Genomic DNA, 18,779 nt, shown 5'->3' with positions numbered 1-18,779 from the left:
TTAAGGGAGTTTATCACAATGCTTCTTCTGTAAGGTACAGAAAATATAAGGTAATATGGTTTTTAAATTTTTTTTTTTAAATGCTTAAATATGGTTAGAGCATTTAAGAGTATACATATAAAATTCAGTTGTAAAAGAAAAAAGATTTTTTTTTTACATGTTTGTTTCAAAAATAACCAAATCTCAATTGTTGGCGTTTGGGTGTAATACCGCAAAATCCACTAGGGGGTGCTAGCAGCGATGGTGGTTATTACAGTAGGTGACAAAACGACAGAAGAAGAAGAAATCCTGAAGGTAAATATACGTCAAGTCATCGTGGATTGTCTTCCTTATTCTGTACCTACCACAGGTTAGTACAAAGTAGTGATAATTTATATTTTAACGGCTGTAAAGAGTTTAGAAAGTTGCTATAGTAGACAGCTGACTGCTAAATGTTTGTTACAAAATGTGTTGTAGAGCATTTGAACATAAGCGAAACGGCTAATGCTAGCCAGCTTTAATGTACAGTTATTAGCATAAAGCAGGCTAATTGAAAAATGTGAAATGTGTCTGGAAATAAATTTGTTAATTGTTGATGTAATCATCTTATGATATCTGAAGTGTTGTTATTTTTGACAGGAAGAATAAATCCTGAGGGTGAATATACGTCAAGTCATCGTGGATTGTCTTCCTTATTCTGTACCACAGGTTAGTACAAAGTAGAGATAATTTATATTTTAACGGCTGTAAAGAGTTTAGAAAGTTGCTATAGTAGACAGCTGACTGCTAAATGTTTGTTACAAAATGTGTTGTAGAGCATTTGAACATAAGCTAAACGGCTAATGCTAGCCAGATTTAATGTACAGTTATTAGCATCAAGCAGGCTAATTGAAAAATGTGAAATGTGTCTGGAAATAAATTTGTTAATTGTTGATGTAATCATCTTATGATATCTGAAGTGTTGTTATTTTTTTCACAGGAAGAATAAATCCTGAGGGTGAATATACGTCAAGTCATCGTGGATTGTCTTCCTTATTCTGTACCTACCACAGGTTAGTACAAAGTAGAGATAATTTATATTTTAACGGCTGTAAAGAGTTTAGAAAGTTGCTAGAGTAAACAGCTGACTGCTAAATGTTTGTTACAAAATGTGTTGTAGAGCATTTGAACATAAGCGAAACGGCTAATGCTAGCCCGCTTTAATGTACAGTTATTAGCATGAAGCAGGCTAATTGAAAAATGTGAAATGTGTCTGGAAATAAATTTGTTAATTGTTGATGTAATCATCTTATGATATCTGAAGTGTTGTTATTTTTGACAGGAAGAATAAATCCTGAGGGTGAATATACGTCAAGTCATCGTGGATTGTCTTCCTTATTCTGTACCACAGGATTTGGAGGGGCAACACTTCCGGTAATGCTTTATATTAAGCTGCTTATAATAAGGCTTAATAAGTAGTTGTGATTGAATCTGAGGTTGGACTCTTAGAAATAACAATCAGACTGCACTTCCGGAATAACAAACAAAAAACAGACTTTGTACATATATTTATACTGTTTATTCTGTATATTTTGTATTTTCATTTTTTAATAGATGTGTCTGCACCTACTTCACCAAAACAAATTCCTAGTATGTGTTTGATCATACCTGACAATAAACCATTTCTGATTCTGATTCTGATTCTGGAATGGAATGGTTGTTAAAAGACATTTTAACAAGATATATACAAGATATATACAAGGTATCCAACATATACACATAATATTGCACAGGAGCAGATATGTGTTGCAGACATATTGCAGATATATTAATTTTAGTGCAATGATGAATGGTGTATACACATGAGTAAAATTCACTTATGAGTGTATTGTACAGTAAACCTCGGATATATCGGAAATTTGCTCACAACGGACAGATAAAAAAGAACCGATTTTTCTGTAATGCATTTCCAATAAAAATTCATTGCATATATCGGATTTTTTATAACGGATTTCGCCTATTTCGGACAAAATCTTCAGTCCCGTTCCAATGCATTTCCATGAAATTTCCCTCGCATATATCGGATGGCCGCATCGTGGCGCTCCGATTCGCCGAATCGTGACAGGCCGCTATACAACGTCGTTTGCAGCATTGCCTGCGCGTCCAAGTACATTGGAAACATAGTCAAGGAAGTGCCTTTTTATAACGGATAAAATCAGATTTACGCATATACTGGATATAAATCCGATATATGCGTAAAACGGACATTTTCCGGTATACGCATATAACGGATTTCGCTTATATCGGACAAAACCAGTGGGAACAATTGAATCCGATATATCCTAGGTTTACTGTATTGAGTTGTAGCGTACTGTGTTGTCTGCTGTGTCTTACTGAGCTTCTGATTCTGATTCTCTTGGTGGGGATCCGGTCCAGGTCCGTTGTAGTGCCTCGGAGCTTGGAGGAGGTTATCCGTCAATCGTCTCACTCCATCTCTGTTCAGGTGTGGACTGTTTCCTTGAAACAGATCCACTCGTTTCCAGAAGAGATTGAAATTCTCAATGAAGTGCCGTCCGCTGAAGCAGCCGGGTGAGTTTTTCATTCTCCTCCCGATATTTGGGAGAGTTCCACTGATGAATGTTGGTATTGCCAATTTGTCAAGTTTCTCAAATTGATTATTTTTTTAAAGGTTTCCGACTGTTGCTTCTGACATCCAGTGCACCCACTTGAACAATCCGATATTTGTATCCGTTTTGTGATGTAACAGAAAATGGCACTTGGATAGCTAGCTGCAAGTAGCTATCCTGTTTCTGTTAGATACGGTGCCGTCTCCGAGCACCAGGGTATCTTTGACCTTGACACTTGGCACCGTTTTTCTCTCCGTCTGTCGCTTTTTTCTGACGTCATGGTTTGTTAAAAACAGTCACATTCAAAAAACGATGTTTTATTTCGGGTGCATCAAGTCTAGTCTAAGTGTCTTTCCAGACAGACACAGTATCGTTAAGGTTGTATCACCCTTTTTTTTGCAGGTAAATGAGGACATCTTGCCACGGGGAGCGTTTCCTTTTCCAGTTTCCGAGGTAAAAATCTGTGCTTATAGAACACAAATGTCTTGCTGATACTGTATATCCGCCAACAAGGAACTCCTCTGAGCATGCTCATTGGATATGTTGTAAAAATATAAATAACGATTCAAAAAGTCTTAAAAGAAAATAAATTAAACCATCTCCGAGACTTAGGGACGAAATAGAATGATTCACAAGTGGGAAAAAAAAGCAATAAGAAAGATCCATCTGCACTTGACAGAAGCAGGAAGTCACCCTTCAAGCAGCCCAGTTTCCAAAATGGTATGTAAACAATTTCAAAAATGATAAACTATAGCGGTGCATAGCGTACCGTGTCTTGCTGAGCCGCATGGGAGGAGCTACCGTTACACACCTGCTGGCAATTACTCACTTGGCCTTTTTTAAAGCCGTGCTGTTGGGTTCACTCGTTGCCAGATTGTTACCTGCTCCTCCTCGGCTAGCCGCTCCTCGTTAAACGTTATTTCTTCACTACTTTCTGCTCTTACTTGTTTGTATTGTGAGTATTTTTTTGGTTCCCAGCAGTGGCTTTTTGCAAGCATTTTGCGCTGTACTTCCTGTTATTCTTTTAGGCCGTGTTACACCCGCAAACGTAATAACTGCCCACAAATGTAATAAACCACAAACGTAATACAAATCTGCAGCTTTGAATGTAATAATACCGCAAATGTAATACATTTCCCACAAACGTAATAAAATTTGCCTACTGCAAACGTAATACTGAATTTCTGAATATTACTGAATTACTGAATATGAAAATTAATACATATGTGGGAAAGTGAAAATCTGTAAATGTAATAACTTCCCACAAATGTAATATGAGACTATAATAATGATCTTTGTGGTTGTTGTTGTTGTTTGTTCTTTCTTTTTTTAATGAGGGAGAAGGTGTAGATGTCATTTTGAGGATTTTAACAAGATAATGCTTTTTTTTCTTTTCTATTGTGGAAAAAAATATTATTCAAAGAGTATCATTTGAATACATTAAAGGAATATAATTTATTTTTAATTAAAAAAGATGACATAATTGTTATAATTGCAATTGTTTAAACAAATATTATTTATATTATATTTTTTATTTATATTTATATATTATATATATATATTTTATATATTATATTATATATTATATTATATATATATATATTATATATTATATATATATATATATATATTATATTTATATATTATATATATTTATATTTAATTAAATCCTACCCGTCCATCTGGTACTTTTACAATCAGTAACTGTTACATTTGTTCACTTCCTGCTTTCCATAATACTGTTTAAATTTTTTTGTTTTTTTTTGAATTTTTAAATTTTGTAATTTTTTGTCCCGTACCGAAGTACAAGGTGATATGACCATCCAATGACATAATGGTTACCATAGTAACTGTCAATATAGTGATATATACAGCCACAAGGATGTGCTGGGTTACGGATGTTGCTTACCGAGATGGCCAAAGCAATCCATCCACGTCACTCAGGTAGCCATGGTATCACCGTTCCTGTCAGAATCCGTGCGTGTCAGCTGGTTTCACTCACTGGTATCTACGTCTGTGAGGTCTACACAATTTGACCCTGACCTCCTGTTTCCCACACCGTTGTCTCTCTTTTGTGTGTGTGTGTGTTTGTGCGTGTTGTCACCTAAACCCCCTGATTCTTTGGTATGTTGGTGGAATTTTGACTATTTTTCCAGGTCACTGTTGTTTGTACCTTGCGAGGTGTGTCTGCAAATTCCCACACAAGGAGAGAGATAAACACACTCACACAGTGACGTATGTATACAAACCTCGTCGCATCACAGCCCACACTGTGTACGCCGCAGAAACATGCCTGTGAGTGTATTCTCAGGACAGTGAATCGATTGCAGCTGGACTGCCTTAGAAGACGTTTAGAACTGTTCTGTCTAGTCACAAGAACGCGGTCGCATCCAGTTGTTGAGCATGAACTGATCTCGTCTTCTAAGACAAACTGAACTGGGTACAGCTCAGCACCAATATTTGACTGCGCATCGGCGTTTTTGCAATTCCAGCAATAGAACCTTTAAAAGAAAGTAGAAATACATGACAGCAGTTGTGTTGTACACAATCTGTGTAAAGTTCCCACCAGGACTCCCCCCAGCGGGAGCAGGGACTACTGGGTGCACCTGCACCTGATTATATCCTACCCTTAAACTGACGGACTGCACGGACTGGGAGATCCTGGGTTACTCCTCTGGGTTTTTGCTGCATGTATGGACAACCTTGTCCTGGGTTAGGACTCTTAGTCGAGGACTCTTTCTCCAGTGTCTTCCAGGCAGTGCGTTTCAATGGTCCTGGCTCCCCAGCTTGGCAACCTTGCAAATTGTTCCATGCAGAAGGAGCGGTGTACTTGAATACTGTCTTACCGAACTCTGTTCTGAGTTCAGGGAACTACAATCAGTAGTTCTTTTGAGAGCGCAGATCATATTGTTATTGGTATTTATGGTATTTATGGTAATGGTAATGGTTTTATTTCATTTGAACATGCATCAGATTACAATTGAGTACATCCCATAATCAGTTCCCAGTTCCACATGTCCAAAAGGAGTAGGAAGAAGCAAAGCTTAACTGTTACATTTGTTCACTTCCTGCTTTCCATAATACAGTTTAAGGTTTTTCTTTATAGAAGAATACATAAAGATAAAAATCAAGCAAAACATGAAGTACTCGGCTTGCTTCACACTGCACGGCGTACATTAGCATAACAATCCAGCCTATTATGCTAATTTTTGGCGCTTTGTATTGAGTAGTGGACTCGTATAAAGCAGCTACCCCCCACAGAAACCTTTCTAGATCTTCCAGATTCTGCACCTCTTTCTGATGTAGTATTTTCCATTGACTTCCTGCTTCCTACCCAAATGGTCCTTTTTAATTTACTCCATCCCATATCCGCCTCCAGTTAGGCCCGCTGCGCTGTGATTGGTCACACTCCCTCGCGCTCTCGAGAACTTCCGTATTAAAAATACATTGTATGAGGGAAAGACCCAAAACTACAACATCCTCTTTACATTGGCTGCAAATCCTTTCACTGGCATCAGTTAAAAATGCGTTTCATGGTCACTTCGCTATTACGCAAGCCTTTTTTTCATCTTTAGGTGGACTCTGTAACACTAAAATAAAACAAATCTGCACAATCGGTGCATAACTTTTTGTAGCTCTGATATTCAGACAAATTACGATGTGGAGAAACTGTTAATTTTTCATATATTTATATTAGCCTCAATCTAAAGGAGATTCCTTGTCCAGTCTTTGTGTTCGCCTCATAATAGTGTACTATAAACGGGCATGTGTTGGACTTTTGGTCTGGGAAAGCAACTAGGCCGAAACAGGGAAGATTGCTGGAAAGTATTCACTTTGATAAGCTGGCCAAGAAGTCTTTGATTAAATGTAACCCTCGCAGAAGCCCACACTGGGGTCTCTGTGGCACGACCACGTCCAATCGGTAGCTATCAACAACCCCTGGTAATTATGACCATCTTGTCATTAGACTGGAACCCACCTGGAATGTCACATAGCGAGGCATGGAATGAGGCCAGCGGGGGTTTAGGTAGGGCCTTTAATCAAACACTTCCCTCCATTGGACTGTTACGACACTCAGAATCAGCCTTTGTTATTGAGATGCATTGTTGTATTATTCCTTACGGACATAAAAAAGACCCAAAAACCGAATCAGATCAGTAAATACAATATTTCGGAGTTATAAACCCCAGATGACACCAGGTTTTTGAGATTTTGGTGGGATTTGGGTGCTGAGGAAAGTAGTTGCAGCTCGTTGCTGGGGACAGTTAAGTAAAGAGTTTGGCTTCTCAAAACAATATGCCTTCAAAAGCATCAAACATTTTAAATCTGTTTTTAATGTCTAACTTTTTATACCTGACTGATGTGCCCCGCCCCGCTTTTACTCATGTTTTAACTGTGTATTAACGAATGAATGTTGTATTTTAATGTATCTTTTACTCTGTTTACTTGCTTTTATTCAACTCCATTCTTCTGTAAAGTGTCTGAGTATTTTGAAAAGCGCTATACAAATAAAATGTATTATTATTATTATTATTATTTGCATCACAAAAATGCCTACTGGAAAAAATCAGACCTCATTATTTATTATTTGTTAATTAATTATTTATTATTAATTATTTTCTCTGCCGTTGTATCAAATTCTTTCAACAAGTGATTTGTAAGGTCTGATTTTTTTCGAATTTTTTTTTGTGTGATGCAAATGTATTATGCTTTTGTGCTTTTGATACGCACCGAAATCCAACCAGAACTCATAGCTCAGGACACAAAGTGGGACTTATGATACAACTTAATGTCAAAAAATCCAAACTATCCCTTTAAGATCACAGTTGGGTTCATTTTGGTAGAATAACGGGACAAATTGCAAAACATGAAATTGCTTAGTTTTTGTATTTAAAGTCTTGGTTTTGACCCAGACTGTATCCAATTAAAAATACATTCATTTAGCATTTAACATACCGAGATTGAAGTTTTTAAGAGTATGTGTTTTGTTATTTTTTTCAAGCTCCCCCCACCACATCCCCTGCTGTCTTTTCTCGCTTCGCACTCTGAAAACCACAGGTCTGCAAAGTCTCTGCATCTTTCTTAGATGTTACATTTGTTTGTACAAATGAAAAACACAAGATTCCGATGTCATTCTAACCATATATTTCATATGAACATCTGTTTGGATAAGGCAATATAGTACACAATGTTATACAAGCAAGCTCAAGAACAAATAAGTGAAATCTGACTTTTGGTTACTGTGTGAGCGACTGCTCCATCTTCTCGCTTCGTCTTCTCTGCAATGCCACTGGAACAAGAGCACGCTCCTCTTGTCGACAATTCATAATATTTAAATAAATCATTTAAAAAGCTTTCCAATTTTTGTTACAGTCGCAACCCAAAGTTCCAATGACTTATCTGTCCGTTTATACGTCAACTAGCGTCCATCTCCATGTTTTCCTTCATCCTCAAGGATTTGGTTTTGACATCTTTATCTTCAGTGTCCGCTGGTCAAAGTGCAGCAAGTCTACAACCAACATTTCTTTCTGTGTAAAAATGTACTTCCCCTCCCATAAAAACAAAGGAACCTATTGTATGTGAGTATACTGCAGGATGTTGTTATAATACTGGTTTGAGGGCTCATTTAAAGTCTTTAAAGAATTATGAAATCAAACCATTTCGAACCCAGAACGACACGCTACAAAAAAAATTCCAAATGACTTGAAACATTGAATCCGATCCTTCTCAGCCTCAAGATTCAACTCTTCCACTGTTCATCCTCTGGTCCCAGTAGTTCACACTACTAATGGGCATTTACCAATACTGGCGGACACGGGATTCTAACACTTTGACACAAACAGGTACATAAGCCATGCAAGGATGAACCCAGACGGGGGCAAGGGATGGCAAAGATGCAGAGTGCTTTCAGACACACTTTCCCAGAATGCCATTTTTCCACAGGATGGCCTGCAAAGGGGGAAGGGTTGGGGTTCCGTCTCGGGAAGGGGGCGTGATCTCAGGTCTTGTCCAACCATTCAGCTCGTTTGGGAGCCTTGCACGTGTGTATATCCACATCCTCCTCACAGTCCTTGCACTCCACGGCGCAGCACCATTTGAATTTGCACTCGCACTTGTTGACTTGTTTGACTCTGGTGGTGTCGTAGCCCCGCCCACAGCACATGACCTCGCATCCATCTGTGCTGCGTGATGTCTTGTTGCAGACCCGCCCGGCAGTGCCAAAGGAACCTGTATAGTTTGGAATAATTAGGTAGAAAAAAATAGTCAGGTACAAGTAGGGATGAGTACACTACTAGCTGTAGGCAGGGTGGGGCATAAACCTGAAGTGGGTGTGGTTTTACCTGAAATGGGCGAGGCTTAAATCTAGATGATTTTAAGTCTGAAATTAACATGGATCAATCAGAAGTTGCTATATGTATTGTTTATTACTCACCTTACATGTGTACTGTGTATGTGTGTAAGTGATCCTTCATACAAACATAGTAAACAGGGAAATAATCTCAACCGCGTACTACTACTACTACTACTACTACTACGACTACTCAGTACTACAAGCAGTTTTCCAACTGACTTTATATCACCAGTTAAACCAACCGAAGCAAGCAGACAGCAAAAAACAAAACACTGATGACTGTGACTGATGCGCGATTGTGCCCGCGGTCTTGTGAAATACACCGCGTTCATTACGAAACAAGTTTAAGATTGCAAGGTGCATACTGCGACGTATCGAGAGGGGTGGAATATTTTAGCACGCTTATGTCAAGCCACACATGCAAGGACGCTTGATGCCGCTGTTGTGCTGCTGCGTACCTAATGTTGCGGCCACTCACTGCAGTTTACTGCTAACTGAAAATTTAAAAAAACAAAATAGTTTTTTACGTAGCACGCCTGTTTTATGATGACTTCATAGAATAAGACAAATACCCCAATTGAGTTGTTGAGTGTCTGCACAGCGCTCGGCATGTAAGTGATCCTCGATTCATTTTTAATGAGCTGTGTGAAGTTGGGGATTCATACAAACATGGCAAACGGGGAAATAATCTCAACCGCGTTCAGTACTACGAGCAGTTTTCCAACTGACTTTATGTCACCAGTCAAACCAGCCGAAGAAAACAGACGGCAAAAAAACAAAACACCGTCAGTCAGCGACTGATGCACGATCGTGCCCGCGGTCTTGTGAAAAACAAGTTTAAGATTGCAAGGTGCATACTGCGACGTATCGAGAGGGGTGGAATATTTTAGCACGCCATGTTATGTCAAGCCATACATGCAGGATGCTTGATGCCGCTCTTGTGCTGCTGTGTACCTAATGTTGCGGCCACTCGCTGCAGGTTACTGCTAACTGAAAATTAAAAAAAAACAAAATTGTTTTTTACGTAGCATGCCTGTTTTATGATGACTTCATGGAATAAGACAAATACCCCAATTGAGTTGTTGAGTGTCTGCACAGCGCTCGGCATGTATAAGTGATCCTTGATTATTTTTAATGAGCTGTGTGAAGTCGGGGATTCATACAAACATGGCAAACGGGGAAATAATCTCAACCGCGTTCAGTACTACAAGCAGTTTTCTAACTGACTTAGATCACCAGTCAAACCAGCCGAAGAAAACAGACGGCAAAAAACAAAACACCGTCAGTCAGCGACTGATGCACGATCGTGCCCGCGGTCTTGATGCTTGATGCCGCTCTTGTGCTGCTGTGTACCTAATGTTGCGGCCACTCAATGCAGGTTACTGCTAACTGAAAATTAACAAAATTCTTACGTACGTAGCACGCCTGTTTTATGATGACTTCATGGAATAAGACAAATACTCCAATTGAGTTGTTGAGTGTTTACAGTTTACAATAAAATGGTACTCAATTGTTTGTTTTTTATTTACAGATTAAACCCATCGAAATTAATGATGGCAGCCAGACAAAATTTTGAATAAAAGAAATAAATTTAAAAAAAATTGTGAATGTTCTCAGCTCTTAGTTTTCCTCTTTTCATGCCCTTATTTTGTATTCACTTCCTCTGTTGCTCTGTTCTGTTTTCCGTTGCTTTCAATTATCGTTTCCTATTTTCTGTGATGTCTATTTAATTCAGATGCGCGGTCTTTTAGCTTGTTGGGTCATTGTCGTTTTTAAGTTTGGCCATGCTAGTGCGTTGTGCTGCTGCGTTGCATCTCCAGTAATTACATTTTTAAATGCAATTGGGTCCTCATCTCTGCATCCAAGAAAATTATTGCACATTTTCTGTTAATCCTATAAACTTCATTTATCACTGCGTTGGTCTGCTATATGATATATTTCACTGAAATGGCCGATCTCAAAATTTCTAAAGGAAAATCTTGAAAATGACCATGGGTGGCCATACTTCATACCACTGTATGTATATGTATATATATATATATATTTGTGAATGTCATTCTGGTCCAGATTACTGCCGCTCTATGACTGAGATGCTCCATGTTTGAACTGCCACCTATCACAACAAGCTGGCCATAGAACAACAGAGACTCATCCAGAGCTATGTGCTGTTGGTAGAGGAGCCTATACTTACACCGCCTTTCCCAAGCCACCGCTCCCTTTGAAGCCACACTGTGTGTGTGACGGCTAAATGGACAGCGGAGCGTAACAGACAGGCTCTCGTACTCTAAGGTCCATTTTGCCCTCCAGCTATGCTTAGTTCAGACACCCAGAGAGCGAGAGAGACTTTTTAAATAAGCTGCTTGTTGTCCCCAGGCGGTGAATTCCACTCCCACAAAGAAGGGGAGGATGGATGGAGTGATGGAGATGAAGCCGATCAAAAAAGTGCAGTGATATCGATCCCTAAAAATTGCTTTAGTATTTAATCCAATCAGAGGCCATCATAATTAAGTTCATTAGGTGATGGTTGAGCAACACATTTCACATCCTGGAGTGTGTGTAGGTGTGTGTTTGTGTTCTAAAACACTTAACAGAGGTCAGGTGGTCACAGAATACCCACGTCCCCAAGGCTATAAGGATATTAGCTTCCACTGACACAGACTGTGTTATCTGACCGTCATGATTGACACCCACACTGACACAAACACATTAACATACACACATAACACACAGGGGGCTCATCTATCAGCAAGGGGCGCTTCAGTTTACCTGCCGACTTGTCCTGAAGACAGTAATCCGGCGAGTTCTCAAAGTAGACCAGGTCGTTTTTGGTGGCTTTGCGGAAGGCTTTATTCGCGACGGTGAAGCCTGTGCCGTCTTGGTTCATTGTCACCTCAATGGCTCCATTGTATTTCCTCCTCAGGTAGTCGCCGGTCTTCCTGAAGTCCGACATGGCCATCCAGCATGTCCGTAGTGTGCATGAACCGCTCACACCGTGACATTTGCACTCCAGCTTCATGAAACGCTTGACTGCCTAAACACATAAAATTTTTAATTAAATTTCAAATTTAAATGGTAAATTGTTGGAAGACTGTGGGACTTGGGAGTTCCTTGATTTCTGAAGCAGAGAACAGAGTAGGATGGAACTAATCCGAGAAGAGATGTAGTATAAGTTACTGACATAAATAGTAAATGAAATTGGTCCCAACATTGAACCTTGAGGTACTCCTCTATGGATTTTTTTGAAAACATGAAGAGGAATCAGCCAGTTTGACACAGCGTGTCATGTTTGCCACGCCATTAGCATCTAAAAATACTTTTAATTATTCAAAAAATTATTATTTATTATTTATTAATTATTTTAAAAAATAGTTAATTATTTGAATTTTAATTATTCACCTTTTCAGGTGGTGATCAGACTCAAATTAAAAATGTATTTTGGTGGAACTATCAATGTATAAGGCTTAAAGAATCACAGACAGCTGCACGGTTGATGAGTGGTTAGCGCGCAGGCCTCACAGCTAGGAGACCCGAGTTCAATTCCACCCTTGTCCAGACTCAAATTAAAAATGTATTTTGGTGGAACTATCAATGTATAAGGCTTAAAGAATCACAGACAGCTGCACGGTGGATGAGTGGTTAGCGCGCAGGCCTCACAGCTAGGAGACCCAAGTTCGATTCCACCCTCGGCTATCTGTGTTTGCATTTTCTCCCCGTGCATGCGTGGGTTTTCTTCGGATACTCTGGTTTCCTCCCACATTCCAAAAACATGCTAGGTTAATTAGCCACTCCAAATTGTCCATAGGTATGAATGTGAGTGTGAATGGTTGTTTGTCTATATGTGCCCTGTGATTGGCTGGCCACCAGTCCGGGGTCGAAGACAGTTGGGATAGGCTCCAGCGACCCTCGTGAAAATAAGCGGTAGAAAATGAACGAATGAGTGAATGAATCGCAGACAGATTTTACGATATCTGATGTCGTAGTTAGGCGAATAAGATTCAAGTCACGGTCACCTCTCCTGAGTTAGTACAGGCAGCCAAATATAGCCACAGCCTCAAATGGCCTGTAGCTAACAGCTAGCGAACCAGTCACTAGATAGAGACCTCCAGCGCCAACTTTGGTACGTATCGCGCTTCTCCTCAGCAGAATAATCCCGTGGCAATCAGCCTCCATATTCCTGGTAACAGTCCGGTGTCAGCACAGCCCAAAGAAGCCACCAATATCTGGATGCATTATCCGTAACTGATCCCTAGTGTTCAGTCGGTCTATGGGACTATGAGTATGTAGTATGTAGTCCTGAATAATACAACGTAATGGCTGGTCTTAAATATGTGCTACGTGGATTTCATTGTAAGGTCACCGCAGTCACACACTCACCGTTCTGCCGCAGCGGTTATTGTGCAGGTTCATGAGCGCCCGTGCATCCCGTACCGTCCTCTCTTTGGCGTCTATGAAGGCTTTGGCGAACCTGATCCCGTAGTTGATATTGTCACTACATCCTCCCCAGTCAAATTCTCCTCGCTCATCCTTGTGTCGTCCTCGCTTGTGCGGGTCACAGTTACACATCTTCAGCTCCCCTTGGCTGCAGGCGCGAGTAAGCGCGTACACCACCCCGGCGGAGGAGATGGCGTAGACGAACGCTGCTTCACGGCTGCCTGAAACACAACCAAATAGAAGACACGTTAGACAGTATCATTCATTTCCTGTTCATGGCGCTTATTCGGGATCTAACACAAGAGCAAATGACGAGAAAGAGAAGCAGATGACCAAATGTGGGACGCACAGTGCTTAGCATGTTGCCCTCACAGTCAGGAGATCATGAAGACCCGTGTTCGAATCTCGGTTTAGGCATCTCTATTTGCATGTTCTCCCTGTGTTTTTCCAAGTACTCCGGTTTCCTCCCACATTCCAAAAACATGCTAGGTTAATTGGCGATTTGGTCTATCGTTATTCACCTCTGAAGGATCACCAACTTTTAGAAGAGGAAGCACAAAAAAAAGAAGAAGAGGAAGCACAAAGGACTATTTCCAGACTCTTGGAATTTTCTTTGAATTCAGATTCAAATTAAAAATGTATTTTGGTGGGACTATCAATGTATAAGGCTTAAAGAATCACAGACAGCTGCACGGGGGACAAGTGGTTTGCATGCAGGCCTCGCAGCTAGGAGACCCGAGTTCGATTCCACCCTTGTCCATACTCAAATTAAAAATGTATTTTGGTGGGACTATCAATGTGTAAGGCTTAAAGAATCACAGACAGCTGCACGTGGGACAAGTGGTTAGCATGCAGGCCTCGCAGCTAGGAGACCCCAGTTCGATTCCACCCTCGTCCAGACTCAAATTAAAAATGTATTTTGGTGGGACTATCAATGTATAAGGCTTAAAGAATCACATACAGCTGCACGGGGGACAAGTGGTTAGCACGCAGGCCTCACAGCAAGGAGACCCGAGTTCGATTCCACCCTTGTCCATACTCAAATTAAAAATGTATTTTGGTGGGACTATCAATGTATAAGGCTTAAAGAATCACATACAGCTGCACGGGGGAAAAGTGGTTAGCACGCAGGCCTCACAGCAAGGAGACCCGAGTTCGATTCCACCCTTGTCCAGACTCAAATTAAAAATGTATTTTGGTGGGACTATTAATGTATAAGGCTTAAAGAATCACATACAGCTGCACGGGGAACAAGTGGTTAGCACGCAGGACTCACAGCTAGGAGACCCCAGTTCGATTCCACCCTCGTCCAGACTCAAATTAAAAATGTATTTTGGTAGGACTAAATATAAATATATAAGGCTTAAAGAATCACAGCTGCACAGGGGACAAGTGGTTAGCGCGCAGGCCTCACCGAGTTCGATTCCACCCTCGTCCGTCTCTGTTTGCATGTTCTCCTTGTGCATGCGTGGGTTTTCACCGGGTACTCCGGTTTCCTCCCACATTCCAAAAACATGCTAGGTTAATTAGCCACTCCAAATTGTCCATAGGTATGAATGTGAGTGTGAATGGTTGTTTGTCTATATGTGCCATGTGATTGGCTGGCCAATCCACCAGTCTGGGGTGTACCCCACCTCTCGGTCAAAGTCAGCTGGGATAGGTTCCAGGATAAGCGGCATAAAAAATGGATGGATGGACCGGATATTTTTAGTAAAGCACTGAATGTAATCATAGCTGCTATTGTTAGCATATCATATCATCTAGTGACTATTAACTTGAGTATATACTAATCCTCCATCTTGGCGGTCAAATTCATTCATTCACTAAGCAGAGCATGATATGAAAGTTGCGTAATATGGATACTATGCTGTTTCCGAAGCTTTGTTTGAAAGTACATAAAGTGAAGTAAACTTAACTTACTTCTCAGCAAGACCCGCCCAAACACAGAATGATCCCGTTCCAGCGTGCTGCAGTTCCAGCGATGATGTCTGAACTGGTGCTGGCACTCTCTGATCCACTCCTTGGTGCCCTCGCCGATGGCCTGCATGATGTCTGGGTGGCGCTGACAGAGTTGCCGCTGCTTGTTCACCAATGCTGGGATGTTGTCACAAATCACGCGGGCACCCAGTGCACCAATGTACCTTATTTAAAAAAAAAAAAAGTACAAAATCGTTGATTGCGAGTAGGTGACAAAGTGTCCTTAACAGTTGAAAGTACAGTAAACCTCGGATATATCGGATTCAATTGTTCCCACTGGTTTTGTCCGATATAAGCGAAATCCGTTATATGCGTATACCGGAAAATGTCCGTTTTACGCATATATCGGATTTATATCCGGTATATGCGTAAATGGGATTTTATCCGTTATAAAAAGGCACTTCCTTGACTATGTTTCCAATGTACCTGGACGCTGCAAATGACGTCGTATAGCGGCCTGTCACGATTCGGCGAATCGGAGCGCCACGATGCGGCCATCCGATATATGCGAGGGAAATTTCATGGAAATGCATTGGAACGGGACTGGAGATTTTGTCCGAAATAGGCGAAATCCGTTATAAAAAATCCGATATATGCAATGAATTTTTATTGGAAATGCATTACAGAAAAATCGGTTCTTTTTTATCCGTCCGTTGTGAGCGAATTTCCGATATATCCGAGTCCGATATATCCGAGGTTTACTGTATTTGAATAGGAGCTGAGGGTGGCTCTGCAAATAAATAAGCACTTAACCTCTCTGCACCTGGATGAGTGTTTAAATGTTCCAACACTCGAAATATTGCCGTCACAAATCAGAGGAAAAGACCTTGAATAACCTTGTCTTTTCACTCCCACACGTTACTTACAATTTTTCTCACTGCCCTAATAAAACAGACATGAAACATGACGTTTCCGCCGTAACATCTGAAGGTGATAATTGTGTGGGTGTGTATGAGTGCTGCCAGCGCCTCTGCGGGTCATCGAGAAGTCTGTGGCTGTGTGGCCATGTTTTACGAGAGAAAGGATGGAGACTATGCGGCTCAGTACCCCCCCCCCCATGAGAGGGATTAGGGTAAAGGAAGAAGTGCTCATCAAAGGGAAGGACAAACCAAGCAGCAACTCATCCTTCATTTATTGGGTTGTAAATCAGCATCCATGCGCCTAAAACAGGAAGCTTATGTGCTACGTCGTGGAGACGTTTTTTTCATTGGCTGCGATGTTATCTTGCGCAATTCACGGTTGCCTGATTCGCCCACAAAATCACCCGTAACTGACATCATCTTTTTCTGGTTTAGACTGACTCAACAGTGCCTCTGCTGGTTATAGCCAAGCAGTGCAATCAATATTGCCTCAATTTCTTTAAGACATGACAAATTAAATATCGATTCCACATACTCAGCAAAATTAATTGATTCATAAGTTATGATGCCCGTCATATACTGTACAATTATAGACTTACATGCAATACATTACAATCACAACATTACACAACAAATCTAGGCTCCTTATCTTGGTGGTGTTCATTTTGTCATTGCTGGTATTGACTGTGTATCATTGAAGTATTTGTATTACTATTGTATTACTGGTATTAGAAATCCCTTCACATGTATAAATATTAATAAATGGTGAGGTATCACTAGGAAGAAAGGGGGGAAAAAATAAAAGCTGCTTTTGGTTTCCATTGAATTACCCTATAGATATTGGGGTGGGATTTAATTTAATTTTATTTAATTTTATTTAATTTAATTTAATTTAATTTAATTTAATTTAATTTTATTTAATTTTATTTAATTTTATTTAATTTTATTTAATTTTATTTTATTTTATTTTATTTTATTTTATTTTATTTTATTTTATTTTATTTTATTTTATTTTATTTTATTTTATTTTATTTTATTTTATTTTTTAAGCTTACCACTCCATTTCGAGCTTTCAATGTGTTATATATTATTTCTTTTTTGTTGTGGTTTTGATTGTGCTGATTTGTGTGTATCTCATTTGTATATATTTTTTTTATTTTGTTGGGTTTTTTTGCTCGGAAAAAAAGACAAACAAACTAACAAACAACCCTGGTCCAAAAAAAAGCACACCTTAGACACCTACAGTCGCTGAGTGGGAATCAGTCCTTTGCGAGTCAGCTACACGACACTATAATGACCACTTATATTTTTGGTGTGAACAAGCTTATTGTGATTTTTTTTTATATCAGCTCTACTGTATACTGCACCAACACGGACAGATTTTCACTTGGTGAAACTCTGTTTTTTATTGTGTTTAATTGTGTTTTAAATATGCGTGGATATGCATGTGTGGGTTTTTTCTGCAAATTAATAACTACTTCAATGCCAGTTCCAGCTCAACATGAACATCACCCACATAAATTAAGTTTACTGCTCTAATATTATGGCAGACCAACAAAGTAACACCAAGACAACGCTATGCAAACACAATATATCTTATTATCTTTTTCCAACCTCATTTATCTTAGCTGTAATTACCTCATACAATTAACGACTCTAATCATAGTACTTAGTAACCCTACCATCTGCTTATCTAAGTATCATTCCTCCGATACATCATTTCAGGGTAAACCAGACGAGTTTGAGTGACGGATGGAGACTCACCACCATGATGAATCCACTCTTGGGGTGACCAGCAACAGCAACAAAACACACACACAGTAAATCCTTGATCCGGCACAAGGGTTCTGACGCGACTTGGATATAAGTCCTCGGGATCCACAACTCTGAATGCGGTCCGGCCTTGCTCTTAGAATCCCGTCCAAAGCCAACATTATTTTTTTTTCCTTCTACCAACACAAAATGCTTGTAATTAAGAATACGCTTATGAGGTACAACGTGGTGGGATGAAAGAGTAGAAAAGCAGTTGTTATCCAACGTTGGGATCCATGTTGCGCGTTTTGAGGTACGTCAGGAGCGCGTCTTTGGTGCCATCAGCTTCACCTGAACACACCACACCTGAGTGGGATCACTTTGCGTCTTTCCCAGAGCGCCTATCCTGATCTCGGCTTTGTTCAAAGGCAAATAAATAAAATCCGAAAAAGGGATGACGGCGTTTTAAAAATGAAATAAAGACGAGTTGAGTTGAGCTGCAGTTGATGCTCGGACGCAAGCGGTCCTTTATCTGTGTAGTGGACACACTGACAAGAGTAGGAAAGCGAGGGGGAGAAAGAGGGAGGGGAAAAAGGGAGGTGGGGGAAGGAGGGCACCTTGCTGACGCCCATTGGAGGTTATGGGGTTTGACTCTGAGGGAGATCTTGAAGAGGGATTTGCGTGTGTGTGTGTGTGTGTGTGTGTGTGTGCAATGAAATGCCTTTGGCCCAGTAATGGCCCAGTAAAACAACACAGTACAAGTCAATAAATTTCACTTTCCTTTCCATTGGGTTTCAATGCCAATTGCGACACTTGATATTA

At 40.1% G+C, this 18,779-nt stretch overlaps 1 protein-coding gene and 1 long non-coding RNA gene across 2 annotated transcripts; one reads left to right on the top strand and one right to left on the bottom strand.

Annotated features, from left to right (window-relative positions):
* Positions 1 to 617: 617 nt before the first annotated feature.
* LOC131136731 (uncharacterized) lies at positions 618 to 3,715 on the top strand. The gene is made up of 5 exons (XR_009131795.1): positions 618 to 687; positions 959 to 1,031; positions 1,301 to 1,392; positions 2,395 to 2,547; positions 2,988 to 3,715. It is a non-coding gene; the product is annotated as an uncharacterized LOC131136731 (long non-coding RNA).
* A 4,038-nt stretch (positions 3,716 to 7,753) lies between these two features.
* LOC131136709 (protein Wnt-2b-A) lies at positions 7,754 to 18,494 on the bottom strand. Its single transcript, XM_058083887.1, has 5 exons — positions 17,970 to 18,494; positions 15,289 to 15,509; positions 13,312 to 13,589; positions 11,704 to 11,968; positions 7,754 to 8,813 (listed from the first exon to the last, which is right to left on the bottom strand). Exons 1-5 carry the CDS (start codon positions 18,137 to 18,139, stop codon positions 8,584 to 8,586), a joined length of 1,164 nt encoding a protein of 387 aa, XP_057939870.1. The 5' UTR covers positions 18,140 to 18,494; the 3' UTR covers positions 7,754 to 8,583.
* Between the last annotated feature and the right edge of the window lie 285 nt (positions 18,495 to 18,779).

This window comes from Doryrhamphus excisus, chromosome 10 (genome assembly GCF_030265055.1).
Source record: "Doryrhamphus excisus isolate RoL2022-K1 chromosome 10, RoL_Dexc_1.0, whole genome shotgun sequence".
Lineage (NCBI taxonomy): Eukaryota > Metazoa > Chordata > Actinopteri > Syngnathiformes > Syngnathidae > Doryrhamphus > Doryrhamphus excisus.
The sequence above is the reverse complement of the archived record's forward strand: the minus strand, read 5'-3'. Positions and strand labels throughout refer to the sequence as shown.